Source organism: Micromesistius poutassou (assembly GCF_964030765.1).
Source record: "Micromesistius poutassou genome assembly, chromosome: 11".
In the NCBI taxonomy this organism is placed as follows: domain Eukaryota; kingdom Metazoa; phylum Chordata; class Actinopteri; order Gadiformes; family Gadidae; genus Micromesistius; species Micromesistius poutassou.
The window spans coordinates 1,863,919-1,890,486 of record NC_140281.1 but is presented as its reverse complement, the minus strand read 5'-3'; the positions used below and the strand labels follow the sequence as shown (position 1 = coordinate 1,890,486).

The 26,568-nt window shown below is 45.8% G+C and overlaps 3 protein-coding genes across 4 annotated transcripts in view; 2 read left to right on the top strand and 1 right to left on the bottom strand.

Annotated features, from left to right (window-relative positions):
• Positions 1 to 1,905, top strand: part of cip2a (cellular inhibitor of PP2A) — a 12,908-nt gene extending 11,003 nt beyond the window's left edge. For both annotated transcript variants that reach the window (XM_084475092.1, XM_084475091.1), the window contains exons 21-22: positions 452 to 591; positions 1,534 to 1,905. In XM_084475092.1, the coding sequence (XP_084331218.1) occupies positions 452 to 591; positions 1,534 to 1,680 (287 nt within the window). In that variant the 3' untranslated portion in view covers positions 1,681 to 1,905. The remainder of the gene's footprint in view (positions 1 to 451; positions 592 to 1,533) is intronic.
• A 313-nt stretch (positions 1,906 to 2,218) lies between these two features.
• chrnd (cholinergic receptor, nicotinic, delta (muscle)) lies at positions 2,219 to 10,651 on the top strand. Its single transcript, XM_084475497.1, has 12 exons — positions 2,219 to 2,317; positions 2,729 to 2,874; positions 3,486 to 3,530; positions 3,655 to 3,764; positions 3,912 to 4,067; positions 5,045 to 5,154; positions 5,546 to 5,746; positions 6,204 to 6,315; positions 6,777 to 6,891; positions 6,998 to 7,208; positions 7,776 to 7,891; positions 8,818 to 10,651. Exons 1-12 carry the CDS (start codon positions 2,260 to 2,262, stop codon positions 8,998 to 9,000), a joined length of 1,563 nt encoding a protein of 520 aa, XP_084331623.1. The 5' UTR covers positions 2,219 to 2,259; the 3' UTR covers positions 9,001 to 10,651.
• An 814-nt stretch (positions 10,652 to 11,465) lies between these two features.
• Positions 11,466 to 26,328, bottom strand: cpa6 (carboxypeptidase A6; the record flags this gene model as incomplete). The annotated part of the gene is made up of 11 exons (XM_084475637.1): positions 11,466 to 11,680; positions 11,800 to 11,884; positions 12,145 to 12,347; positions 12,643 to 12,733; positions 13,500 to 13,610; positions 15,097 to 15,201; positions 15,548 to 15,649; positions 16,794 to 16,908; positions 18,007 to 18,131; positions 22,943 to 23,018; positions 26,210 to 26,328. The coding sequence occupies 11 exons, from the start codon at positions 26,326 to 26,328 to the stop codon at positions 11,466 to 11,468; spliced, it is 1,347 nt and encodes a 448-aa protein (XP_084331763.1).
• Positions 26,329 to 26,568: the final 240 nt, after the last annotated feature.

Sequence of the window (26,568 nt, the reverse complement as noted above, 5' to 3'; positions counted from 1 at the left end):
CGGGTTTCATTCCCACCTGCAGCATACCATCTAGGCCAGAGTTCCTCACCCTTTTCCAGCCCCTAAAATGATATATTGACGTCATATCTTAATCAATACTCTGTTATGATTATTTGCAATGTCCTAAAAGGCTTCATGTGAAAGCTAAAAAAAAAATGCTAAAAGATATACACTTAATTTGAAAACCACTGGGAGGACCACTGTTCTAAGGTCGCATAGTGGTCTGAACGACTTGATGATGCAAGCTAAGTCCAAGGTTCTGCATTGATCCACATGGGCTCTCCGGTGCTGAGCTCAGGGAGGTCTGCACGTCCGGCCATCGAACGTCCAAAGGGGCGTGTCCGGTCTAAAGAGTAGCCGTGTAGATCTTTGCTGTTCGTGGCCAAACGTGTAGGACACAGTGGGGTAACGTGGCCCTTACTCTCTTCCCTCGGTGTGTGTGTGTGTCCAGCCCTGCGGGAGCAGTTGAAGGCAGGGGAGGTGCAGGCGAAGGAGAAGGAGCGGGAGAGGAAGGAGCTGGAGGAGACGGTGGACATGCTCAGGAAGGAGCTCAACAAGACGGAGCAGGCCAGGAAGGACGCCAACATCAGGGTGAGTGGAGGCGCAGAGTCAAAGGGCAAACGTAGTGTGTGAAGAGATGATTGCTAAAAAGGTGAATGACAGTGGAAGGATTCGGTCCCACACGACGGCATCAGGTTCTCTATTCTATGGCGGAGTCGTTTTATCCAAAGTGACTCACAGTAACTTCATGTTGGTGTCATTAAGGAGCAGGTCAGGATGATGCATCTTGCGCTCAGATAGGCTGAGTAGTCACTGGGGATCGAACGAATACCTCCTACCAAAAACGGTCTGATATGTATACAATGTTGTACGTTTCATTAAGTCCTTCTAGCGCGGCGAGGGCTAGGCATTCATGTTTGCTTAGGTGTTGGTAGCGGATTATTTAACGTGTCCATGTTAAGTCAAGCCAAGAGTCGTGGATTTGAAAAACCGACTCTGTAGACTATGCAGTTTGTGTGTAGCTTCCAAAGGATACAGCACTGCCATTCACATCCCAGATCAGCCGTTGCCGTTCCCCCGTAGAACCCACAGATGTTAAAACACTGGCTTAGTTGTTCCTGGTACTCTACATACATTTGATGTGCACCGTTGCATTAAAACATCAACTAAAATAGGGCTTCACAATTAATTGCATATTTAAATTGTGATCTTGAAAGGTTGCAATTCATTTTTGTAAATTTTTAATTATTTATTGTTAAACAAGGAAATCAGATTTTATACAGCGTATTCAATAATGTCTAATTGTTGCATATCAGCAATTACAATTACAAAAACAACAAAAATCTTTCCAACACTATTCTAAGATATCACAATATCAGGCTAAATAATTGCAATCACCACTTTGGCATAATTGTGCAGCCCTACACTAACGTGATGAAGAGTCGTTGACACATTGTTTTTAAGGCATTCAAATTTTCAGCTAGGCCCCATGTTGAAGCCTGGGCCTTTCCTAACCTCTAACCCCCTTGTCAGGCTTCCTCTCTGGAGCTGCAGAAGGACCAGGTGGCGGTCAAGCTGAAGCAGAAGGAGGACGAGTTGGACAAATATTCGGCCATGATCCTCATGATCCACAGCCTGAGCAGCGTCAAGACCGATAAAGACGTCAACTTGTCTCTCTGAGAACCTCACACTGTGTCATGCAGATTATTAAGAGCAACAGACACATTTTAATATTTTTAATGAATGAAATTAACCTTTTTAGGTACACGCCCTCTATTCCTTATCACTCTAGTCCTACTATGTACTAGGATGCTGTCTGTCAATTGTAATTTACAGCCTTTTTTCTTTTTATGTCATGTTTCAGTGGTCATGTCCTTTAAATGTTTGTGTCTGTTTATTTGATTAATAAATTATGTAGCTCCATCGTGTGTGTGTGTGTGTGTGTGTGTGTGTGAGCCAGCCAGCCATGTTTGCATTGTGTGTGATATTTTGAGACATCAACAACCAACTCTCAGAGCTCCGGACAATTCCTTGCCCCCCCCCTCGGGGTCGCTCTCCCAGCCAGCAGCCGGGGAAGGGGGGTACACTACACACACGCGTCATGAACGCTGCAGTCTATTTTCTTCGGCGCTTCATTCACGTCACCTGTCGCGGTCCGTCAACGGGGGTGAGCCCGGCCCGTGCGCAGAGACCCCCCCCCCGGCCCCCCCAGTCATAACCGGGCTTCACGGTTCTTCCCCCTTATAACACGACTCGGTTATGGCCGTCAACATGTTTGGACCGTGTGTTCTGTTCATCATATCACTCGTTATTTGCGGTAAGAGTTGCTTTTTTAATAACTGAAGTTTAGCATTTGACCTTTGGGCTGATTGACATGTGAACGGATTAGGCTATTATCGAGATACTCGTACTTTTGATGGTCACCTTTTTCTCAAACTGCAATGCTAACGTGATGCTGCGCCGTACTTTACACGTACTCTTTTAGCTTTTGTTTGTCCTTGAGAATACTAACATAACATACCACTTAGTCACACAGGCGTGTGAATTCACACGTAGGCCCACGATTTAAACCTGATACATGCGAATAACGATATTGAGCTGTTCGTTCCCGAAGCATGTATAAAACGACAAGTCAATGCGGATAAGTGTAATAATGTGGAACACATTTCAGTCAGTCAGTCAGTCAGTCACACATATTGACAGCTGTTGCATGCCTGTGCGCGCGCAGGCAGCTTGGGCCGGAACGAGGAGGAGCGCCTCATCAACCACCTGCTGAAGGAGAAGAAGTACAACAAGGAGCTGCGGCCCGTGGAGAACCAGCGGGACCCCGTGGAAGTGTTCTTCGCCCTGACGCTGTCCAACCTAATCTCTCTGGTCAGCGGGTCACCTGGCCGACACTCACCCCTGCTGCTGTCCCTTATCTGCTAATGCTATACTAATGAATGCTTTATTATAACACTTTTTTTTTATTATAATCGGTCTTAACTAGTTTTTCACTACCCCCTCCACACACACACAGAAGCGCTTTAACGTAAACACAAATGCAAAAGCCATAACAAAGCTGCAAGCGCCACTTCACTAACGCAAGAGCCTCAACACAAACCCCAAAGCCTCAACACAAACACAAAAGCCTCAACACAAACCAAAAAGCCTCTACACAACCTAAACGCTTTTGCGTTTGTGGTGTTTCATTTACTGATATACTTTGAGTATGTATTTATTAGTCCGCAGGCAATAATGTGTTTCAAATTATTGTCACAATAAGCCCACCCACTGTACTGTCGCCTATGGTTATCATAACATGTTACCAAGATCAATGATGTGCAGACCAAATCTACACATACAACACAACACTGTTGAAGAACACTGTGGTTTCCCTCAAGACGTGTCAGGGGGATATTTGAGTATAGGTGTTCATTAAGCATCTTAATGAACACTTAGTCCCTCTGTCTCTTCCTCCCCCCTCCTCTTCCTCTCCTCTGTAGAAAGAAGTTGATGAAACGCTGTTGACCAACGTTTGGCTTGAACATGTAAGCAACATATTTAGATTATACGCAGATTGCATTTTGTTCTCAACTGCGCTTAAATGTAGTTGTATCTAAAGACGTTTTATGAAGTTATCGTATGTGTGTGTGTGTGTGTGTTTGTTTATAGACATGGACAGACTACAGGCTGTCGTGGAACACCTCAGAGTTTGATGACATCCAAGTCATCCGTCTGCCGTCCAAGATGGTCTGGCTGCCAGAGATTGTTCTGGAAAACAAGTGAGATTCAGTCCCGGCTACTTGCTGATTGGCCCACGCACCTGTGTGTGTGCGTGCGTGCGTGCGTGCGTGCATGCGTGCGTGTGTGCGTGTGCGTGCGTGCACACTCAACCACCAGCCCTTAATCCCCTGTCTCGCGTCCCCCAGTAACGACGCCCAGTTCGAGGTGGCTTACTACTGCAACGTGCTGGTGGATGCCTCGGGCTCCGTCTACTGGCTCCCGCCCGCCATCTTCCGCTCGTCCTGCTCCATCAACGTCAACTTCTTCCCCTTCGACTGGCAGAACTGCACCCTCAAGTTCAGGTCGGCCTCCGTCACATGCCTCCACATGCCTCCACATGCCGTAGTACCGTAGTGGGGGGGAGGGGCGTAGTACCATGGTGGGGGGGCCGCATGGTACCGTAGTGGGGGGGCCGCATGGTACCGTAGTGGGGGCCACATGGTACCGTGTGCCCCCCCCCCCACCCAGGGGCCCCACTGGGTACCTTAGTGGGGGGGGGGGGGGCAAATAGTACTGTAGTGGGGGCCACACACGTAGTGGGTACCTTCACATGTTTTTGTGGTGTGGTCCAGGCGCCGTCCTGTTAGTCCTGCAAATGGCGCATTTCCACCGCAGGGTGCGGGTCGGTTCAGTCTGGGTCAGTGCGGCACGGGTTTCCACCGCCAAAAGTGGGCGTGACCCGGACCGAGCCGCATTGAGCTACGCACGCCGTCCGTCGATTGGTCGACAGAATCGTCCCTTCCGTGCGACAGGGGGATAATAACAAACAAACACAGTACCGGCGAGGTATTTCTGGACAACGGCGAAAGCTTAGTTTATGGAAGAAAACGTTGCGCAAAAGTTTGCCGTCCTTCTCGGACGTCCTACATTGTTGCTCTTTGTTCATTGTGCGCGTTCTTCTTTTTCATGGATTTATTTGCAGGCTACACTGTGTCGGGCTGCTATGAGATCACAATGCTTACGACGCAGCCGTGGCTATCGCCGTCCGGCTTAAACCCTGCCCTACCACAAGGGTACTGGCGGCGGTGGAAACGCGACACCGAGTAACCGAGCTGGGCTATACCACACTCACTCACTACTGGGCTGAGGCGTGCTGGGTCCGAAGCGTGCCAGATGCGAAATGCGCCATTAGTGGGGGGGGTGGTACTGTAGTGGGGGCCACACCCATAGTGGGGCCGTACAGTACCTTCACATGTTTTTGTGGTGTGGTCCAGGCGCCGTCCTGTTAGTCCTACTAAACCTGAGCTTTGGCGCTGGGACGTCCCATGATGCTTTGCAGCTCACTGACCTACAACGCGAAGGAGATCACCATGCTGCTGAAGGAGGACTACATCGAGGAGCAGAAGCACACGGTGGAGTGGATCGTGATCGACCCGGCCAGCTGGACAGGTAGCCGCCGTTAGCATGTTTCGATATGGTCATGTTTGATGACTTGCTTGACAAAAAAAAAAGGCATTTTCATTCAAGTTTGGTAATATGTTAGTATTTACTGTTGGTTTCGTCTGTGTTCTTGTGTATATTTATAAATGTGTCAATACCTACGTGTGTGTGTGTGTGAGTATTTGTCAATGCCTCTGTGTGTTATTTTGTGTGTGTCTTTACGTGTGTGTGTCGGTCTCTCTCTTTGTTCGTGTGTGTGAATGTGTGTGTGTGTGTGTGTGTGTGTGTCTACATCTTTGTGTGTGTGTGTGTGTGTGTGTATGCCTGCGTGTGTGTGAGAGTATGTGTTAATGCTTGTGTGTGTGTGTGTGTGTGTGTGTGCCCGCCCCCGTTTGTACAGAGAACGGCGAGTGGGAGGTGATCCACCGGCCGGCTAGGAAGAACGTTTACAAGCACATCCCCATGGAGAGCAACAAGCACCAGGACATCACCTTCTACCTCATCATCAAGCGCAAGCCCCTCTTCTACATCGTCAACATCATCATCCCCTGTGTGCTCATCTCCTTCCTGGCCTGCCTGGTGTACTACCTCCCCGCCGACAGTCAGTATACACACACACACACACACACGTACACGCACACACACAGCAATTAGAACACACATATGCACGCACGCATGCACACGACATGGACACAAAGCAGTTGGAACGCACACACACACATGCACGCGCACACACACAGCAGTCAGAACACACATATGCACGCACGCACATGACATGGACACAAAGCAGTTGGAACACACACACACACACACTTTCGCACAAAGAACCACACAACATAGCATAGTTGGAACGTGCATACGAACATCCAGCTTGAAAGCACATTTATACACACGCACAGACGCACACAAACCGCAGTGGTAATACCACACACAAACACGCACTGTTTGATGGATCTTTTGTAATATTTCTGAACTTTCTGGAGCATACACTCTGTAGCCATGTGTCTAATGAGGCACTGCATCATTCCGAGACTGTGTGTGTGTGTGTGTGTGTGTAGGTGGGGAGAAGATGACCCTGTCCATCTCGGTGCTGCTGGCTCAGTCTGTGTTCCTGCTGCTGATATCTCAACGGCTGCCAGAGACCTCCATGTCCATACCGCTCATCGTCAAGTAGGCCCCCCTTCCTCTTCATCACCTCTGCCCGTCCACTCCGTCCTCCACTGCTTGTCAAATATGAACCATCTTGATAAATATGAGCATTTAGCGTATGCATGCCTGCCACAAATGTAAACAATAGCCCTACAGGGCTTTGGTCTTTGGTCTTTCATGGTTATGTTGTCCACAAACTCTGTACTCCCATTGATTCCAAAAGAATAGAGAGCTATTGCCATGTTTACCTTTGTGGCTGGTGCGCTCACCCTAAATGTTCTTATTTTGACATATTTGATTGGTAACGGATGTTTGAGCGAAGCCAGGAGAGTCGATCACGACAGTTTGATTGCCCAGACCAGATTTTTCCTTTAATGTTCCTGACTGACTTATTGAGAAGTCCACAATGCTTTTACACATTTTACATATTGTATATCTATTGTGTGTGTGTGTGTGTGTGTGTGCGTGTGCGCGCGTGGCAGGTACCTGATGTTCATCATGGTGCTGGTTACGGTGGTGGTGCTGAACTGTGTGGTGGTGCTGAACCTCCACTTCAGAACCCCGAGTACACACGTCATGACGGAGTGGACCAAAGAAGTACACACACACGCACACATGTGCACACGCGACACCCCGCCCAGATGTCCATGCCTGTCGATGATGATGATGATGATGATGATGGTGATGGACCTTCCTCCTCTAGTTCTTCCTGCAGCGGCTGCCTCGCTTCCTGCGCATGTCCCTCCCCGCTGAGCCGGAGGTGAACTGGGACGGGGCGTTGCCGCGGCGATCCAGCTCGGCGGGCTACATCGCCATGGCGGAGGAGTACTACTGCGTGAAGTCACGCAGCGAGCTGATGTTCGAGAAGCAGTCCGTCAGACACGGGCTGACCATGAGGGCCACGCCCAGCGCAGGTTCACAGCACGCGCAGACAGACGCACACACAGACAGACACACAGACAGACAGACAGACACATATACACACACGCAGACCCACACATATACACACACACACAGACCCACACATATACACACACACAGACCCACACATATACACACACACAGACCCACACATATACACACATGCAGACCCACACATATACACACACACACAGACCCACACATATACACACACACACAGACCCACACATATACACACACGCAGACCCACACACACGTGCAGACCCACACACACGTGCAGACCCACACATACGTGCAGACCCACACACACACATACACACACACACACACACACACACACACACACACACACACACACACACACACACACACACACACACACACACACACACGTGCAGACCCACACACACACACGTGCAGACCCACACACACAGGCAGGAGCACATATTTAGACACACACACATCGTTACACTGTGAAAAAAGTTAAAATAAAAACATAAACAAATTAATGAAAAAATAAACACATGACTGAAAAGGGTGTGTGTGTGTGTGTGCTTTAGTGAAGCCTGCGGTGGATGGAGATGCGACGGATCAGCTCTACGGGGAGATGAAGCCTGCGGTGGACGGAGCCAACTACATCATCAAACACATGCACAACAAGAACAACTACAACGAGGTGCTCTCTTTCACTCCACGTTGGGTCGTCCAATCATATTGCTGGAGGCAGGGATCTGTGAAAAGAATTGGCCGGCAGTAGTCAATTGAAAAAATGTGTTTCAGACGAACAACATGCTGACTGGCCCCTGTAGAAATACACTCCTGTAGAAACACTGTAGAAATACACTCCTGTAGAAACACTGTAGAAATACACTCCTGTAGAAACACTGTAGAAATACACTCCTGTATAAACACAGTAGAAATACACTTCTGTTGAAACACTGTAGTAATACACTTCTGTAGAAACACTGTAGAAATACACTCCTGTAGAAACACTGTAGAAATACACTCCTGTATAAACACAGTAGAAATACACTTCTGTAGAAACACTGTAGAAATACACTCCTGTAGAAACACTGTAGAAATACACTCCTGTATAAACACAGTAGAAATACACTTCTGTTGAAACACTGTAGAAATACACTTCTGTTGAAACACTGTAGAAATAAACTTCTGTTGAAACACTGTAGAAATACACTCACAAATACACACATCAGACGTTCTGCTATAACACAGTAGGACTGCTGGGTCCTAGATTAACTAAAATACAACCACACCTTTGCCAAACGTCTACCAAACCACTACCAAACATCTACCAACATTTGATTAAACTACAAAAGAACGACCACTCACTAAATAACATATACCGGAGGTTAAATGGCCAAAGAGTAATTTCTGAGGTTTTCTGTGTCAGTATGTCGAATCAAAGTGCATAGTCGGCAAATTCAAATGTATAGTAATGGGCTATGTAATTGTGTTCTGTGTAATTGTCTCCATTAAAAAAATTTAACTTTTGATGTGCCAACACTTGCCAATACTATCACTCTTCAACTCTCTAACATACCCTCTCTCCCCTTCCTTCCCCCCCCCCCCCCCCCCTAACAGGAGAAGGACAACTGGAGTGGCATCGCGCGCACGGTGGACCGCCTGTGTCTGTTCCTGGTGACCCCTGTGATGACGCTGGGCACCATCGTCATCTTCCTCATGGGCTACCTCAACCACCCGCCCCGCCTGCCCTTCGCCGGGGATCACCACGACTACCGCGAAGAGAGTGCCCGCCTGGTGTGAGGGAGGGGCTCGGCGTCACACACACACACACACACACACACGCACACACACGTACTCAGCGCTGCAGTCTGGTTAATAAACCGCCCAGTAGGGGCCTTGTGGTGCCGTTTGTGTGCCGAACTCGTCCAAAATGTTTTTGTACGCGTTTTCTAGTCGTTTTGATTGCGGTTTGCATGAAGGCGTTTTTAGTATGAAGTTTGTATCTGTGTCTCTCGCTCAACTCACCGTGAACGAGGCAGGGTAGCTCATCGTTTTGGACACATTTTCTGAAGGCAAGGAACACTCTAAGGTCATTCTATCGACTTTGTTTTCGACTAAGTCTAGTCCGTCCAGACCTCGATTATTATTATTTTTTTCAAAATGCGGTCCAGCAGAGCTAGAATTTGCCTTGGGAAGCCAGCCTAAATATCGTGAGCCTGCCTCTGGTTTGGCTTCCCGATATGAGTCTAGAACCAGTCGCACACAGGCTGCTTGGCTCAGGTCTCAGGTCTTCTGTCAGCCAATCAACAAACCAAGGCAATTATTGTAGGTAATGACGAAATCGTGCAGTGCTGTTTTACACATTTTTTAAAATGTGTATATATAATCTTAGGGCGCACTTACACTAGGCCATCTGTACCATGCCAGAGTACGTTTGCCCCCTAAAGTCTAGATCGTTTGGCTAGTGTGAGCACGCCATCCCTACTCAAGTACAGTTAAATTCGGTGGCCTCAGTACAATTCGGTGTGAGCAAGGTGTGATCAGGCCATGGTACAGATGCTAATGAGCCGACACACGCATGGATATGCAACCTATATGTACAAGAGGCAACCATACTCTTTGCCTAGTGTGAGTGCGCCCTGAATGCTGCTTTGGAATTTGTTTTATATAAACTGAAATTGTTTTTACTTCAATGAAATGTAACGTTTGCCAATGGTGTTGACTTTGGTCACACGGCACACGGGATCCGACGGGCTGAAGCTCATCCAATCGGCTGCAAAGAAAGGTTGACCACGCCCCCCACCACAAACCCTGCCAGAGGCAGACCTTTCAGACCTAATGAGCGGAAGGAACCGTGGTCTGGGTGTGCGAAGCTACGCTAAAATGACATCTCCTCAGTTTCAGTGGACCGTCTCTCATGCGTCAGACCACTCACGCCGGCCACGGATGCCTGGAAATATGTACTCTTTGCTTTTCCCACGCAACACTATTTAGCTTTGCATCAACGTGGCATACTTTCAAAGAGCTGTTTTTTAATGGTGTAAGATACTGGCTTATCGTGGATGGAAGGTTTAACACTGCATTTAAACCTGAGAGTGTAGTGTCAGTAATGACTAGGCACACTGCTATACGATCGAATAAATTAAATTTCTTTTTTTGTATATTTACCAATGGTGTGTGTAAAGTGTTTTATGTCATATGTTGTCAGTGATTTTGACTTTTGGATTAAAGGTATAAAATGTGGTTTATTTGGGAATATTTTATGTGACTGCACACAATATGATATCACTTTTCTTCATCATTTGACAAGAAATTTAAATTAGACATTTGAATTTGGCTTTAAAAAATGACCAATGCAACAATATGGCATACATTGTGTAACGTTTATAAAAAATATTCCACATTATGTCTCCCAGACAAACACTTCTGATACACAGCATTAACACCTGAGTGACAGACATTGAATAGTCCTGGAAAGTCATTTAGCTGACAATGTTCAGCATGAACTATAGGAAACAACGCAATCTCAAACCGTGCAGCATGTATACTCATGGCGTTACGGTAATAAGATGATAAATAATGCCATGCGTCTTTCGGAAGACGTTAATCCCCCTTTTCTTGGTTTTATTTCAACTCTACATTCAAGCTCTTGAGTGACCATGCATTGTAAACAGCTCAATAAAAAATACATTTGAATAAAGTATGGCATTCAATATTTGGAAATAAAAACAGACTCGTACACCAACATAATAATATCGACATAGTGCTCACTTATCAGAACAACCACTACTCGTGACGCACTAAACCCGCCCCCAGATCGCTGGCTATTTTCCAAGTCCTGTGTGGAAGAAAAAAAGACAAACTGAAAAGCTTGGTTCCTCCCATAGTTCTAAGGCCTGGCGGTGTTGAAGGGTGATATTATACCACCATTGTTCTTTTCCTGTGCCTTAGTGACATCACAAGTGGGAGTGTCCACCTAGATGTGTAATGGATAGATAAGCAACAAGTGCCACAGTCCACCGGGTAGGCTGGTAGACTGGTCCATCCAGCATACATCTAGCTGGACACTCCCACTTGTGATGTCACTAAAACACAAAAAAAAGGCAGATTTTCAAACGGCTTGTAATGGCTAACCCCACTCACACCTGGTGGCATAACACCACCGCTTTAACAGCAGCCCTTTAAGAAGAACCGCGAGACGTCGAGTTGTGCGGCGCGCAGCAAGGCGCCGTCTTCAGTCTCCTACTGTTCGGGTCCCGGGGAGGTCATATGTAGGGGAACACGTCCCTGTTGACTTGGCACTTCTTCAGCAGGCCGGCGGCGATGGCCTTCACGGCCCGCAGCGTCTCGGTGCAGGTGGGGCTGATCAGGGCCTCGGGCAGCAGGAAGCCGTAGTAGCCCGTGTCCCGCAGCTCGAAGGCAAAGGCGTACTGGATCCCGATCCGGTACGCCCAGTCCATGGAGCTGCCCGAGCTCACGTCTGGAAGAACAAAACAAAAAGGAAAAAAACGGTTTTAAACGTTTTATGAAAGTCGGCCGAAAGCGAATGCAATCGCTGCTATTGTTGGTTAAAGGTAACGACCATATTTGGGTGCTTACATAGTGTGGTGGAGGCGGGGCCGTATCTGTATCTCACGCCGTAGGCCGAGTACAACGCTGTCACGGCGTTCTGGGCTGCAGACTCCTGCGCGATAACGGTTACAACTCAGACAACTTCTGTAGTTCCATTCGTTTTTGTTTTTTTATAAATACAGAATGTCTTCATTCTGTATGAATAGAAAAACCTTTCTTCACCCTTATCCCAGCCCTGTTCCAGTACTGCTCTAACACCAGAAGAACCGGGCGATCAGGCACCAACAGTTCCTGTCTGGAACCATCTTGGAAACAAACACTATAAGTGACAGATGCTGAGTTTGTCGGGGGGAAGGTCCCGACTTTTCTTACCACGCAGCTGAAGTTGGGGATCATGGCGTACTTGTAGGAGTACGGGTACAGGAGCATCTGGGCGTAGGCGTGGATGGAGATGTACGCCTTGAAGCGCTTCTTGTTCTTGCGCAGGAACTTGGCCACGGCCCGCACCTCGGGCTCCGACTCCGGGAAGGGCCCGCAGTAGGTGTCGTCGCACGGGTGGGAAGAGGCGCCCTCCTCTGGTGGGGGGGGGGGGGGGGGGGGGGTGGAACAGGGTGGTGGTGAGAGAGAGGAGAGGAACTGGAGTCAAGCACAGGTGGATGAGCCCGATGGTGATTGACAAGCTAAATGTCGTCTACTCCCAAAGCCGTTTATTTCAGAGAAAGAGACAGACTCATTTTTTTGATCGCATTTTATGCTGTTATTGGTATTTGGTATTTGTGAGAGAGAGAGAGAGAGAGAGAGAGAGAGAGAGAGAGAGAGAGAGAGAGAGAGAGAGAGAGAGCGCTTAGTAGTGAATGTGGCTGAACTCACCGCACCACTTCACCTTCCAGTTCCTGTTGGCGTCCACTCCTCTGCAGTGGTACTTGTGGTTTTTGGACCGCGTCTTCCTCCAGAACCGATCCTAGGAGACAGAAAGGGCAGACATTTCTTATTTTGTGCAGTGCTTTGCCGATGTACTGTTGCAATGTGTTAATGACTACATTTGAAGATTGTTTCCGATTTCTTTATCGTCCATCTGGACTTTGATACTGTCACTTGAAGTCAATATCTAGTTATTTGTTGAAATAAAATGTATTTAAAGAAAATACACTGTCAATAGATAACGTTTGAAATGATGCACCCTATGGTCATCTGAAAAAACAGAACATTATATAATATAATATTAAGACAACCATGTATGGTACACGGGTGCCATTAATTACCGCTGATTTCAACTGTTTTGTTTTTATTGTTTACTTCAATAGAATAAAAGAATGTATGCACAACATTGTGTTTAGTTTTGTACTTCTACTATGTAAAGGCAGGTTTACTGATATATAACTAATAACTGATATCATGTTGGGAATTGGGTTTGAGGTTTGAACACAAACAACAAGCCCAGCCTGCAGCTTACTGCGACACTCTGCCAACACGTGAGGCCATGAGTAAAGGGCCGTGAGTCAACAAAAGCTTGGAAAGCTGAGCCCATTCCTGTTTCTTTATGGCCTATCGTAGCCATGACCAGAATATTCATTCAACACATACGTGTTCCTTTGAATAAATAAATATTCACATTTTTGTATAAATACCCCTGCAAAAAAGGTCAAAGACCCATAGTCAACGTGCTACACAAAGTGTGTGTGCACGTGTGTGTCCAGTGTGCCGTGTGTTCAACAGAGGGACCATACCGTGGTCCAGCTGAAGTGATATCCGTCCACGTTGAGAACAGGCATGATGTAGAAGTTGAGCTGGTTCATGAGCCTCCTCATCACAGAGTCATGCTGGTAGGAGTTAATCGCCTATAGGGGGAACAAGAGTTAATGTCATGTCTTATTTTCTTATTCATGAAATTATTTGAACATCGTTTTTGTTCATTGATTTTTCGTGCTTTTCATTTTGAATTGAATCAATCAATCAATCAAATGTATTTACCCTGGCAGCAATTTGAAATGGCTGCCTCAAGATTTCTGAGGGCTCGTAATAGGAATATTTCTTCTTACAGGTGTGTTTACAAAAAACACATATATTAATGTGCTGAGAGTTCACTGTTCTATGTTAATTTACTGTAGGTTATTTATGGCAAGATAATATTTGAGTTAATACTGTGACTATGCCTCCGTAAGCAGACTTGTCTTGGGCCTTTCGGTTGTCGTAAACAGAAACACCCATACCCTGACCTCTAGTGGTCAACACCGGAAACTACAATAATGTTGCTATGACTGTTTCTCCATTACTCACAGCTTCTATCACACCATAATCATTTGTTTCTCTTCACCCTTTATCTGTTAACATGGGCTAATAACGTTGAATGATGTATATATCGTTTTGTCCTTAAGGCAATCGGTCTAACGCAAGGTTATCTGTTCTGTGCGCTCTGGTTCTTTATGCCAAGAGTCTTGTTCGGTTGTCTTGGGTGAAGATCTTACCACCATGTCCCTGATCCCCCTAATATGGCTCTTACTGGTCTCGTCTGTGTCCAGAGGGCCTATGCTTCATGGTTTTCTACTGACCGCAGGATGAAAAGACAAGATTTAATCCTGCCTATGACCTCATCTAGTCACTGAAGAAAGAAGGCAAAGTATTTTCTTCTGTTTGTATTTAAATTAGTACGTTGCCTTTCATCATGCAGCTTGTTTTGTCTTCAGGACAAACCTCTCCCAGACATACTTGTTTAGACTAAAATGCTCTCTTCTTATTGGCCCAGCACTCTGTGTTTAAGCTCATCATGGGAATGAGCAGTGAGTCCCATTAACCAGCAGCATAAGCAGGCATGATGAGCACAACAGATGTGGAGGGCCTGCTGAACTTCACTGATTCACTGTAGGCTGTCGTTACAACGAGGCAAGTGTTGAGGTTCACTCACTGCAGGGTAGTGATCGACCGATATTATCGTTTTTTACGTGTATCGGCATCGGCCGATTTTTTCCGCAGATTATTATTTTTTTATAAATATACATTTTTTCCTGCCGTGATTTACAGATAGTTCAATAAATGTTTTTTTTTTTTTTAATTGAGACTTGTAACATTTGTTATAATCATTGTGTCATTTTTATGATGTAAATTTAGGGAGCAAAAGCAGTGTGGGCTCCAAACATCGGCTCAAGAAAATCGGTATCGGCGTATCGGTCATCGGCTAAGGCTGATGATGAAAAAAAATCATATGGGTCGATCCCTACTGCAGAGACAGACGTTTGTTAGTTAGGTGGTCTGTCGGACGACGGCCGGGCCACCAGGGTTGCGGGATTACGACAGAAAAGACTTGTCGTCAGCAGCGCTCAGCCCCACCTCCTTCACGAACCACTGGCAGAAGGCGGGGCCGATCCACTCCCGGGCGTGGACCCCGCAGTCGATCCACATGGCCTTCTTCTGAGGACGGCTCCTCGTCCCCACCTGACCGGACACCAGCACACTGTCACTCTTACCGTTCACTTCAAAATACATTTACATTTACAAAAGACATTTTTCTGCTAGAAATCAGCTTTTGATCAGTTCATTGAATATATATATATATATATAATATATATATATATATAATACATAAGATTGAACTATGTTATTTATTCAGGTTTTTTTGGATCAGTAAAAAAAACTAGGTTTGGTTCTACATAATGACATTGATCTAGAACAGCTGTGGCACCAGTTCAATAACCTCAGATTAGTTCACTATTTGAAGTCGTTTGTCGTACATCGTAATGTGTTTTAATTTGTGTGTGTGTGTGTAACCCCCTCCTCACACCTGCAGCACGTAGAGGGGTCTCCCTTCGTAGGACGTCCCGATGGAGAACATGTCCACTATGTCAGGATGGGTTCTGTTCACCTCAAACATCCAGCTCTGGATCTGCGGGTCACACAAACAATGTTTCATTCATCGTATTTCCAAAAGGCGATGATATTAATTGTTTTTCTTCCGGTATAAACGTGGGAAAAATATGAACATCCTAGACTGAACGGTCTTCCCTAGGCGTGTGACGTTGTGAAAGGTAAGACAAATAATAAAGTAATAAAAGTAATAAAGTAACAAACATTGTTTTTATTGTCTTGCTCTGTGATTCCTTCCCTTTAGCCCCGAGCCCAGGCTGTGATCAAACAATTCCCATGCATAACTTCAACATCAACCGACTTCCGTGTATTGGTGGCCAACCTGTCATTCAGTTTCCCTCATCCTTTTACCTCGCGTCCGCTATCCATCAAAGAACCCTCAGTTCCTCTCATCCACTAACCTCGCCTTCCTTATCCATTCCTTTCACAAGTTTTCTAACCTGTAGGTCGTATTGACCTCATCAGAGGAATTCTATTGTATAATAAGGAGTATTAGTACCTCCGGCACAGAGTATCGAATTATATTTCTAAGAAGTAACAGTCTCTTAGGAGTCTCCCCAAAGAATCTCAGTTTTTTTCACACACTTATCTCATTTACATTGTACATAAGACGAGATAATGATTATAATCCTTCTAAGGGTAAGGTCAAATTCTCCCATGGGGATTGATTTATTTTACATGTCCATGTCCATGTCTGGACAAGGAGTCAGGCAGCATGAAATCAGTGCCTTCATGAGAGGAAGAACGACGGAGTGGGAGGAGAGAGAGAGAGAGAGAGAGAGAGAGAGAGAGAGAGAGAGAGAGAGAGAGAGAGAGAGAGAGAGAGAGAGAGAGAGAGAGAGAACGTTTAATACTTCACCTGCTTTGGCAATGTAAATGTATATTTCATTCATTTCATTTCATTTTTGATTTATTTCATTCATGGTTCTCACATAGTTGCACATATACATAGTGTACACATTTTCACCATGAATGAAAAGGAGCAGGATGAAGAAAAAACTTAAATATTTCTCATGCCAATAAAGCTTTTTTGAATTGAATTGAATTGAGAGATAGAGATAGAGAGAGAAAGAGAGAGAGAGAGAGAGAGAGAGAGAAAGAGAGAGAGAGAGAGACAGAGAGAGGGCGAGAGAGAAAGAGAGAGAGAGAGTGTTCATACACACCTCTTCCAGAGAGTGGTACACCTCATAGTCGTAGTGGGATTCTGATCTCCGGCGCCGTGCGGAGCGGTATCCTGTCTGCTTCTCTATCTCCTTCTGCAGGTTAGAGATGAACACACTGGGGGGGGTGGGGGAGGACAGAGAGTTAAACCTGACCGATCAAATCCTCAAATGACCTCCACTCCATCCTCATATCAATCATCAACCTTTACAGTACATACTTACTCCTACTTTTACTGCTATACTATACTACTACAGTAGACTACAACATTAACCAGAGAAACTGTGACTCAAAATGGCGAGAGTGACTGCAGTGTTGGGTGTGGTGAGATGAATGCTGTTCCACTCAGTGGCATAGCCAGGATATCTGTTCAGAGCTTGCTGAAATTATAGTCAGATGTAGAGGGTGGGGAGGCAATGACCCTAATTTCAACCAATCAAATGACACGACAGAAGAGAACGGACAGAAGACAGAGCTTCAATCGTAATGGATAGCTTTCATGAAGCGGTTGTGTCTTGTGATCACACTGGCGTCGAACCACAGCTGCCTCAAGATTTCTGAGGTCTACGTATTTTGATGACGGATTTACTGTCCGATAAAGTCTTTGGGATCAAAAACATCCAATCGAAGCCACCCCGGCCTTTTGAGAATGCAACACAACTCGCCCTCTACCGAGACTTTACACAACCCCACGCGCTTCTGAAAATACATCTTAGTTCTAGTATTACTTATTTGTTTTTCCGTAGTCTGTATTTTTTTTCAACCGCCGACAAATGTTTCGCCGCCCCCCCCCCTGCGGCTTTTCCCATACGCAGCAATGAACCGTATTTCTCCTCTAGTCGGCCGTCCGCCCCACGGCGCAGACGGACACCCCGTCTCCCTCCGCTCCGAGAGACGGTCCGAGACGACGGGGAGGACGATAATGAGGATGCCTGCTCCATCAGGAGGGGCCCCTTTGACAGGACCTCCACGGTGTCACAACTGATTACGGAGACGGACGGCAGCAGAGAGGATGGAAGGTTCTCTTGCGTCTCGGAGGCCCTAACGCGGCGTCAGACGTCTTTGCGCACGGGGAGGCGTGCGTTTTAGTAAACCAAAAGCTTTCTTCTGCCTTTCGCCATAAAGGGTGGTGTGTTTGTGTGTGTGTGTGTGTGTGTGTGTGTGTGTGTGTGTGTCTCTTGATTTATTCTCTGGTGTGATGAACTTGAGTCTTACTTGTAGGTGATTCCTTCCTGCTTCAGGTGTGCATGCAGCCCTTGGGTGTCGTTGAGTTTCACGTGCATGTCCACCGTGGCGTTGTGTCTGATCAGTGACGCGCTGTTAGGCTGCCATAGGTCCACCTGAGACACACACACACACACACACACACACACACACACACACACACACACACAAACCTTACTATGTGTTGATGTAAATAAACCAATGTACATAAAGTACATCCCAAGGATGCACACAAACTTTCCTTAATTTGTTTTTTGTGCAAATGTTCAAGTGCATGCAAGGACACACACCCACACCCACACCCACCCACACACACACACACACACATACACACACCCTATGCAGCAGGGCACATCTAATGATGATGAGTGTCTGAGCAGCCCTTCTGAGAAGTGGATGATTAACATTCCTGCAGCTTGCGGTGCATCCACGCTGTGGACAGAATGTGGGGAATGCAGATGACCCTGCAGCGTTAATGAGCCACAACAACTCCCCCCCCCCCCCCTCCCCCCTAGTGGGCACCAGCGCACCACCGCCAGCACCCCACCACCACCACCAGCGCCCCACCACCAGCACCCCACCACCAGCACCAGCACCCTACCACCAGCGCCCCACCACCAGCACCCCACCACCAGCACCAGCACCCTACCACCAGCGCCCCACCACCAGCACCCCACCACCAGCACCAGCAACCCACCACCAGCGCCCCACCACCAGCACCAGCACCCTACCACCAGCGCCCCACCACCAGCACCCCACCACCAGCACCCCACCACCAGCACCCCACCACCAGCACCCCACCACCAGCACACCACCACCAGCGCCCCACCACCAGCGCCCCACCACCAGCGCCAGCACCCTACCACCAGCGCCAACCCTCTGCCCCTCTGCTCCCTACCACTGACCTCTTCCTGTTAGCTTGGAATGCTATACCTAGCCATCACCTGATAGTGGAGGGTGACTGTCTATCATCAGCTGACAGTCTATTAGCTTTAGCTAACAAAGTAAAGAAAAGCCCAGACCGTTATCCAAATACACCCTGAATCAATGCGGACGCGGGCCATTCATAGGTACATAATGTATAGCATGAAAACAGTTGTGTTGACGGGATTTGACTGCTTTGACTGTCAGTCCTAATAATGACCTAAAGTGTACAATTTGGGAAAACGGGGCGTTCGTTCCACCAATCATGTTGCCAGAGGCGTGGGTCTGTAAGTGTGTAATTGCCTATTAACAGTGAACAAAAAATAGCAGTAGTAAACTGTAAAAAAAAAAAAAAAAAAGAGGTGGTTTTAAAGTTTTCAAACCCACACGGTGTAGACCGGCCCCTGGAGAAATACAGAGAATCCCCATCTGAAAGCTTCCTCCACTCACACTGTGGAGCTTCTCTTCAGTAGAACATATAACAGGACACAAGGCCTGACTCCGCCCTTTCATGTTCCTGGTTTCCGGACAAGGCTGTTCTGTCTCCCCGATGAAGTTCCGCTATAACGAAGGACTCCAGGATTCTAGTTTAGTTTTAGTAGAATCATATAATGGAATGTGTGTGTGTGTATGTGTGGGTGTGTGTGTGTGTGTGTGTGCAGGCATGTGTCCCTAACACTGACAGAGAGAGAGAGAGAGAGAGAGAGAGAGAGAGAGAGAGAGAGAGAGAGAGAGAGAGAGAGAGAGAGAGAGAGAGAGAGAGGCAGGGGGGGAGAACGAGCGTTACTGATATTCAAGTCGTCACTACAGGAGGTTGATGTTTCCATTTGGCCGCTCTGCTAGTGAACATGCAAACGTCCTCAGCTGGCTCTCATTTAAAGAATTAGGCGCAGGAGAGAGATGCAGGCTGGCACACATGCTTGTTAATATGTCAATTGGCTGTAATGGTTTACAGAACTTAGACTGTACGTATTTAACTTTCCCAAGTGTTGGCGGGACAACAGATCCTTTGCAGAGGTGGTTTGGTGCCTTTTAAAATAGTCAACGGTGCTCTGTGGCATTTTAATGACCGCTTCTTTTTTAAGACAGCCAAGTACAACATGAGCAATTAAATGTTTCAACATTGTTCCCCAGCAGGCACAATTGTGCTGGAGTTGAATCAAATAAATAAATTGACTGACTCCCTTAGAAAGAGATCTCTCTCTCTCTCTCACGCTCTTTCCCTCTCTTTCTATCTGTCTCTCGCTCTTTTGCTATCACTCTCTCTCCCTCCATCTTTCTCTCTTTCTCTCTCTATCTCTCTCTCTCTCTCTTCCAATTTGCTTCATTGAAATGAACAATGAAATGCCTAAGCATTTTATAAACATTTAACAAAGAAAAGGTCATCCAATAATTACAAATACATTGATAATAGAAAATTAACAAGTTTAAGTTCTCTCTCTCTAAGTATCTCTCTCTCCCCTGGGCTCAGAAGGTCATCGCTCCGTTTATGGGACTGAAAGATGCATTCCTAGGCTGGTGAGCGTGTGTGTTTTTGTTGCGTGATGACTTGCTGTGTATACAGCACCACTATAAATGGAGATGAGTTGCCGTTGTGCTGGTGAGCCGCTGGCATCACAAAACGCTTATTTGAACAGAGGATTCCTTTGGATCTTCAGGATTTTGGATGTGGCCCACTGTACCGATCACAATTTAGATTTTTGGTTAATGCTAATTTAACTTTCAAACTACAGTTTCACCAGTTTTCCAGGTTGAATTTTAAATTTGTAGGGGTCATTCTTTGTCTGTCCTTTTGACTTCAATGCAAAACTTTGTCATACTAAGGGTGTATATATATATAAGGAGTATATATATATTTATATTTAGTATATGCAACACGTGAACCTCCTAAGATGGCGCAATTCAATTGGTTCGCTCTCTCGGGATATTGGGCGATATCCCATGATTGAGATCTCAAACATGGGATATTGTTTTTCATCGCAAAATGTCGAGCGTGACGGTCACGCTAATAAAAACAAATAAAAAAAAAGAAAAGTGTAATCTTGTTTATTTTTGGAGTGTTCACGTGTAGTATATACTAAAACAATTATTCACCTCAGGCTCTGTGAATAGCGGCAAATAATTGTTAAATATATATATATATATATATATATATATAGTGTACACTCAAACACTCCTTACTGCAGCTGCGGAGCCATCCCTATCTTTCAAACACTCCCTAGATCGGCCGACCAATCAAAGAGCCCCAACCCGCTCTTCACCAAAATCATGTTTCCCAGCTGGAGATAATAACAAAAACAATTGTCCATTAAATGAACTAACTTATCGGACGGATGACATCACATGACTCCCCCCGTTACGTACAACAGAGTCCAGAACAATCCCCCCGCTGTGTGTCTAGAAACTGAAAGCGCAGCACAGGAAGGTCACCTGCACTCCCTGGGGCTGCTGGGTAATTATTCCCTAATGAGTGGGAAGGCTAATCAAGAGACTTCGTCATGGCCTCTGGGGGGGGGGGGGGGTCGGGGGCTTGGGGGGGGCGGGGGTCCGACTGCACGCTGCTGAAGTCATCAGTCTTTGTTCTGCTCTCCTCTTTTTAAACCGTACCAGAGTCTCAATACCCCTATCTACCTCAATACCCCTATCTATGTTCCATAAAGTAAACTGCATTATAATAATATGAAATAAAAAAACAAAATCCAAACCCTTTTCTTTATACTAGAGTGTTGATAATGCCCCTGCATTACCCTTTTATTTTTGTGTTGAGGACTTTCAGAGAAAAACTCTACAGACAGATCCTATCTACAAAGCACCTCAGACACTGAGTTACAACTCATGTCCCTTGTTCTGGGTGTGTGTGTGTGTGTGTGTGTGTGTGTGTGTGTGTGTGTGTGTGTGTGTGTGTGTGTGTGTGTGACACACAGACACCAGACCCTATAGGGTTTTTACATCAGAATGCATCATGGTATTTTTTGTTGTTGAAATAGTCTGTATCCTAGGCTAATCAAAAAATTTTCCCACGTCTCGCATGTAAAACAATTTGGCTGTTTCAACAATTTCACCCCATGATGAATAATATTGCCATGATTAGTTACTAAACAATGACTAAAACACCATACTTAGAGGGGCCAGACACAGATACTGATACAGAGTCTCTCTCTCTTTCCTCTCCCTTTCCTCTCTCTCCTCTCCCTTTCCTCTCTCTCTCCCTTTCCTCTCTCTCTCTCCCTTTCCTCTCTCTCGCTCTTTCTTCATTTCAAGCAGTCTCATTTGCTCTCTCTCTCTCTCTCTCCCTGCTCTTTTTTCAATCTTCCACACTCTCTTCCACACACACACACAGACAATGAGCTTCAACATATCCCCAGCGATACATGAGGAGGGATGCCCTGGAGCCAGACAGCCAGACAGGAGATGAAGCTGAGGTGCATAAGGGCAGAGAGAGACTGGTTGGCGGAGGGCTGGCGTCTACACCCTCAGTTTCAACCGTGTACAGAAAACCCAGAAACAACCAACAGCTATTGTTGAGAATGCCTGTTGTAATATTGTAACATGTAACAACGTTACGAGCAATAGTAATCAGCAAAGAAATTATGTCAAACTGGAAAAGCAAAAAAGTATTGATTATTTGGGTTATTTTATTTTTGATTGTGTTGAGGTTATTTAAAGGTGCTGTAGGTTAGTATTAAGAGCTATTATTTTAGTGTAATTTGCAGTATTTTACACCACTCCCGGCTCATTTCCGACCAATCAGGGCATCCCTTACGCACACGGTTCAGGGAATCCATTCCACACTTTTCAGTTTTCAACTTTTAAAATGTTGCTCTCCTCTGGTATTTTCAGCCCTCTCTCTAATATCTAATGTCTAATGACTTTCAAATGTTACCTGAAGCACCTTGAGTGAGCTGCTGTGTGTCTCTGTGCATGACATGTCTATAAGTGTATAGGTGCATCCATGACTGCATATCGCTGAGATCCAGAAGATGGTGTGTAAGGAAACGCCAACCTTTATATTTCCCAGCATCCTCTTCAGCACCTGGACCTCTGTCTCATCTCTGGGCGTCACTCTGAACACCTGGTCACTGAAACACAGAGTAGAACTCAATAAAAATGAGAGACTGGCCCTCACACACAATCACGTCGGTACCTGTGATTACAAGGACTTATATTATATTATAAGGACGAAGAGAGAGGGAGAGAGAGTGGTGGGTAGCAGTGGTATTCAAAGCCATCAACTACTGCACATGTGTCGAGAATAAGGGAGAACACCCGCTTTACGGACAAGGCTAGGTAATCCAGACAGCCCCTTCAGCGGACTGGAAGCTGACACTTACGTCAGGGCAGATGTTTAAGATAAATGTATGTCTGGTCCTGCCGAGCAGACCAGATAACAGGGGCAAACACCTCCTCTCCAACCACCCTTCTTAAAAATACAGGTTTCTACTCCTGTGCTGTGTGATTCTGCTTCAGGAGCAACACCTGGTCGGACACAGGTGTCCAGGCCCGCCCCCACTCATCCTTTAAATCTACAGTTATGTTCGATGAAAGTTAAAGATGTTTAGTTTTAGCAAGCTGAAGCTAATCTTTTGGGGAAGATATTTTTTTGATTGAAATGACCTTCTTAAACGTGAAGATGTTTCACATTAAACTCCAGTTCCAGTTTGTAATAAAAGGTTACGTCAGTCGTTGTGTTGTTTTTATTTTTTCTGTGCTTGCAATATTAACTACTTTTATATAACATTTAAAACAAAGAATTTGTCTTAATAGTCAACTTTAATGGGTGTGTTTCTTTGTCTACTGTCTGTCTTGTCTGCATCTGTTGGTTTTTCCATGTCTGTTTATTTCTTGCCTCGTTATTTGGCCTGCCCTTCAAAAATCTATGTTATCCCTTCACTTATTTTTTACAATGTGACACAGGAAGATGGGGCCCCATAAACACAGTTGGCACGGGGCCACACTGCAGCGGGAGCCTCCAGGAACAAAAGGGCCCCGGAAGCTTCTCCCCCTGCGCCAGCGGCGACAGATGTTACCCAAACCCTGTTCCTACGGTAACATGCTCTATAGTGATAAGACTTCATACTCTACGCTATGCTCACTGAAGAGTCAGATACTAAAACTGAAGTTAGATTTAGTGCTTTGGACGTTGGTCGTGTACTCTTCTACGAAGAGATTTTAAACTCTCTTTAACGAGATTTTAAACTTTAAATCAAGAAAATAATTTGCTTCCTAAAAACCCCCAACATGTTCACTCATGTGTCAAAGAGGGACCTTGCATTGAGGACTGTATACCACCATCATGCTCTCTCAGGCCATTTCCACACGGACCCCATGGTAACAATTAAGCAGCGGTCAGCTCCCGGGCCAAATAGAGCAAGCTCTGTTGTAATCCAGAGTCCTCCTAGCCCTGAGCCGTGCTAAGGGATGACAGACTCGCTCTGCAAACAATATCTCCACAGTCCCCCACTTTGTCTCCGCGTTCAAAGCCCTCAAAGAGTCTTAGAGCATAGCTCTGCTCTTGGCCCAGGCTGTCCTTCAGCTGTTAGCACAGTTAGCGTAGCCCAACCACCCCTGTCCCCTCACCCCCTAACCCGCCCCTACCGCCACCCTGCTCCTTAGGATGAGAAGCAGCCTGTTTAAAAGGCTGCTGCCACCGTGCTTCCTCTATTTGTTTTAAAGGTCCTACGCACAAACCGTTTTGGTTGGTTTCGCTTATCCCTTATGACACATTTTATAATAACTTTCGGTTAAAATTCTGAACCAAAGGGCGAAAGGAAAAACGTCAACTTGAGCGTATAGCAGCTGTGGCGTTTAAAGCCCTCCCGATGAACAGGCCCCCATTGTTTTGAGTAGCAGAGCTCGCTCGGAGCCTGCAGGACAATGGGAGCTAATAGGATGGCCACCCTGTGCTTCCAATCATTTCCGATGCCATGTCTCCGGTCCATCAAACTGAGACGTGTGTACACAGGGCAAATGGATCTGGTGTCTGGCATGGGCTGAACCGCTTTCACAGCGCGTCCGGCCTCAGGAATCGCAAATTAGGAAATCTGAATCTCCTCCATGCATACTTTTATAGAAATAAGTTTTATATTATTTGCCTTTTTTTTTTTTATACTGAATGTATGGGAAAATGTGTTTCATATCAGCAGCATATTAAATTCTCACATGATTGAGAGCCAATAGGCCTACACTCTTTCTGTTCATGCTCCAGCTGTTTTGAGAAAAGGGTATTACAGATATAAATCTTCTCTTTTTTTGGTTTGAAGTATTGATTCAAGTCATTACATATATACAACAATATCTACCATTCTAATGAATGAAACAAAGATATGAGACGAAAAATGGATGATTCACATCCACAAAAAGCTCTATAAAGTCCTACTCCTACTTCTTTACAGTGCAAAACATTCGGTCCACTGCTGTCCCTCCCTTCTCTCCCTGAGAACATCGTATCATTAGTAGTATAAGTAATATTCGTAGGATTGGCGATAGTGGATGGAATGTCACACGCCTTACATCACGTCTATTATTCAACTGGTGTGTTAGGGTTAGTGTGTTGAAGTATTTTCCTTAATATCTATGAGTAGGCCTGCAGATTTGCCCTAATAATATATGCAAACATCATGGCCATTCCATTCCTTAGAAAGGGCACAGAGACATAATCGTTTTCATTTTTCCTCAGCATAGAGGTGTACAATTTATATACATTGAATAGGTTTATGTCTTCATTTAATTACACATTTTGTTATGATTAAAGGAAAGGAGAGACAAACAATAAAGACATAATGATGTTATTGATTTCCTTCTATAATGTGTGTATAAATATAGGGAGATCATAAAGTAAGCATCCTAAATGAATAACTGAGGTCAGTTGAACAGAGCATGAATGAGCTACAGCCGGCATTCCAGATGTTCGCTTTTCCAACATTTTTCTGAGGTTTTTTGGTGGCGAGGGTTTTCCGGTTTTCCTGTAAGAACATTCCTAATTGCCCCTCTAAAAATGATTGAGATGATCAATTATCAGTGATCCATTACATTCCTCTGAAGCAGGACCCAACAACTTTGGACCAAAACATCTCCCTTAAGTGCAGTCACCGCTGTAAACAACTGGCTATTATTATGTTTTCCAAACAAAGGAAATTATCATAAAAAAAAACACAAATTTGTCAGCTATAAGCAGTGAATACAGTTTATGTGCCTGGGGGGGGAGGGGGGTAACAATACTACTGCACAGGCGGGCTGCACAAGACATGAATGAGGATTTTCTTTCACTCACCCTACGTAACGGTTGTTGTAGAGATAAGCCCCGACTGGAACTTGCATGTCACTGAAGATTATCACACCGGCCAGTAAGACCCAGGAGCGGACAGCACACCCCCTAAAGTCCAGTCCCATCCTTTACAAGTCGGGCTACCTGCGGGGAAAAAACGCTGCTTTGAGGTAGGTAACCACCCCCCCACCCCCCGCCTCCACCCTCCGCCTCAAAAAAAAAACTTCTTTAAGCTTCTTAAAGCTTAACCGGACCATGAATCAATAAACACCATTTCAAATCAACAAGGTATTCCCCGGGCGCCATTAGTCTACAAACAAAGTCGCGTCGGTTCTGGCGGTCTCTCAGCCCCCTTCACACTTTTC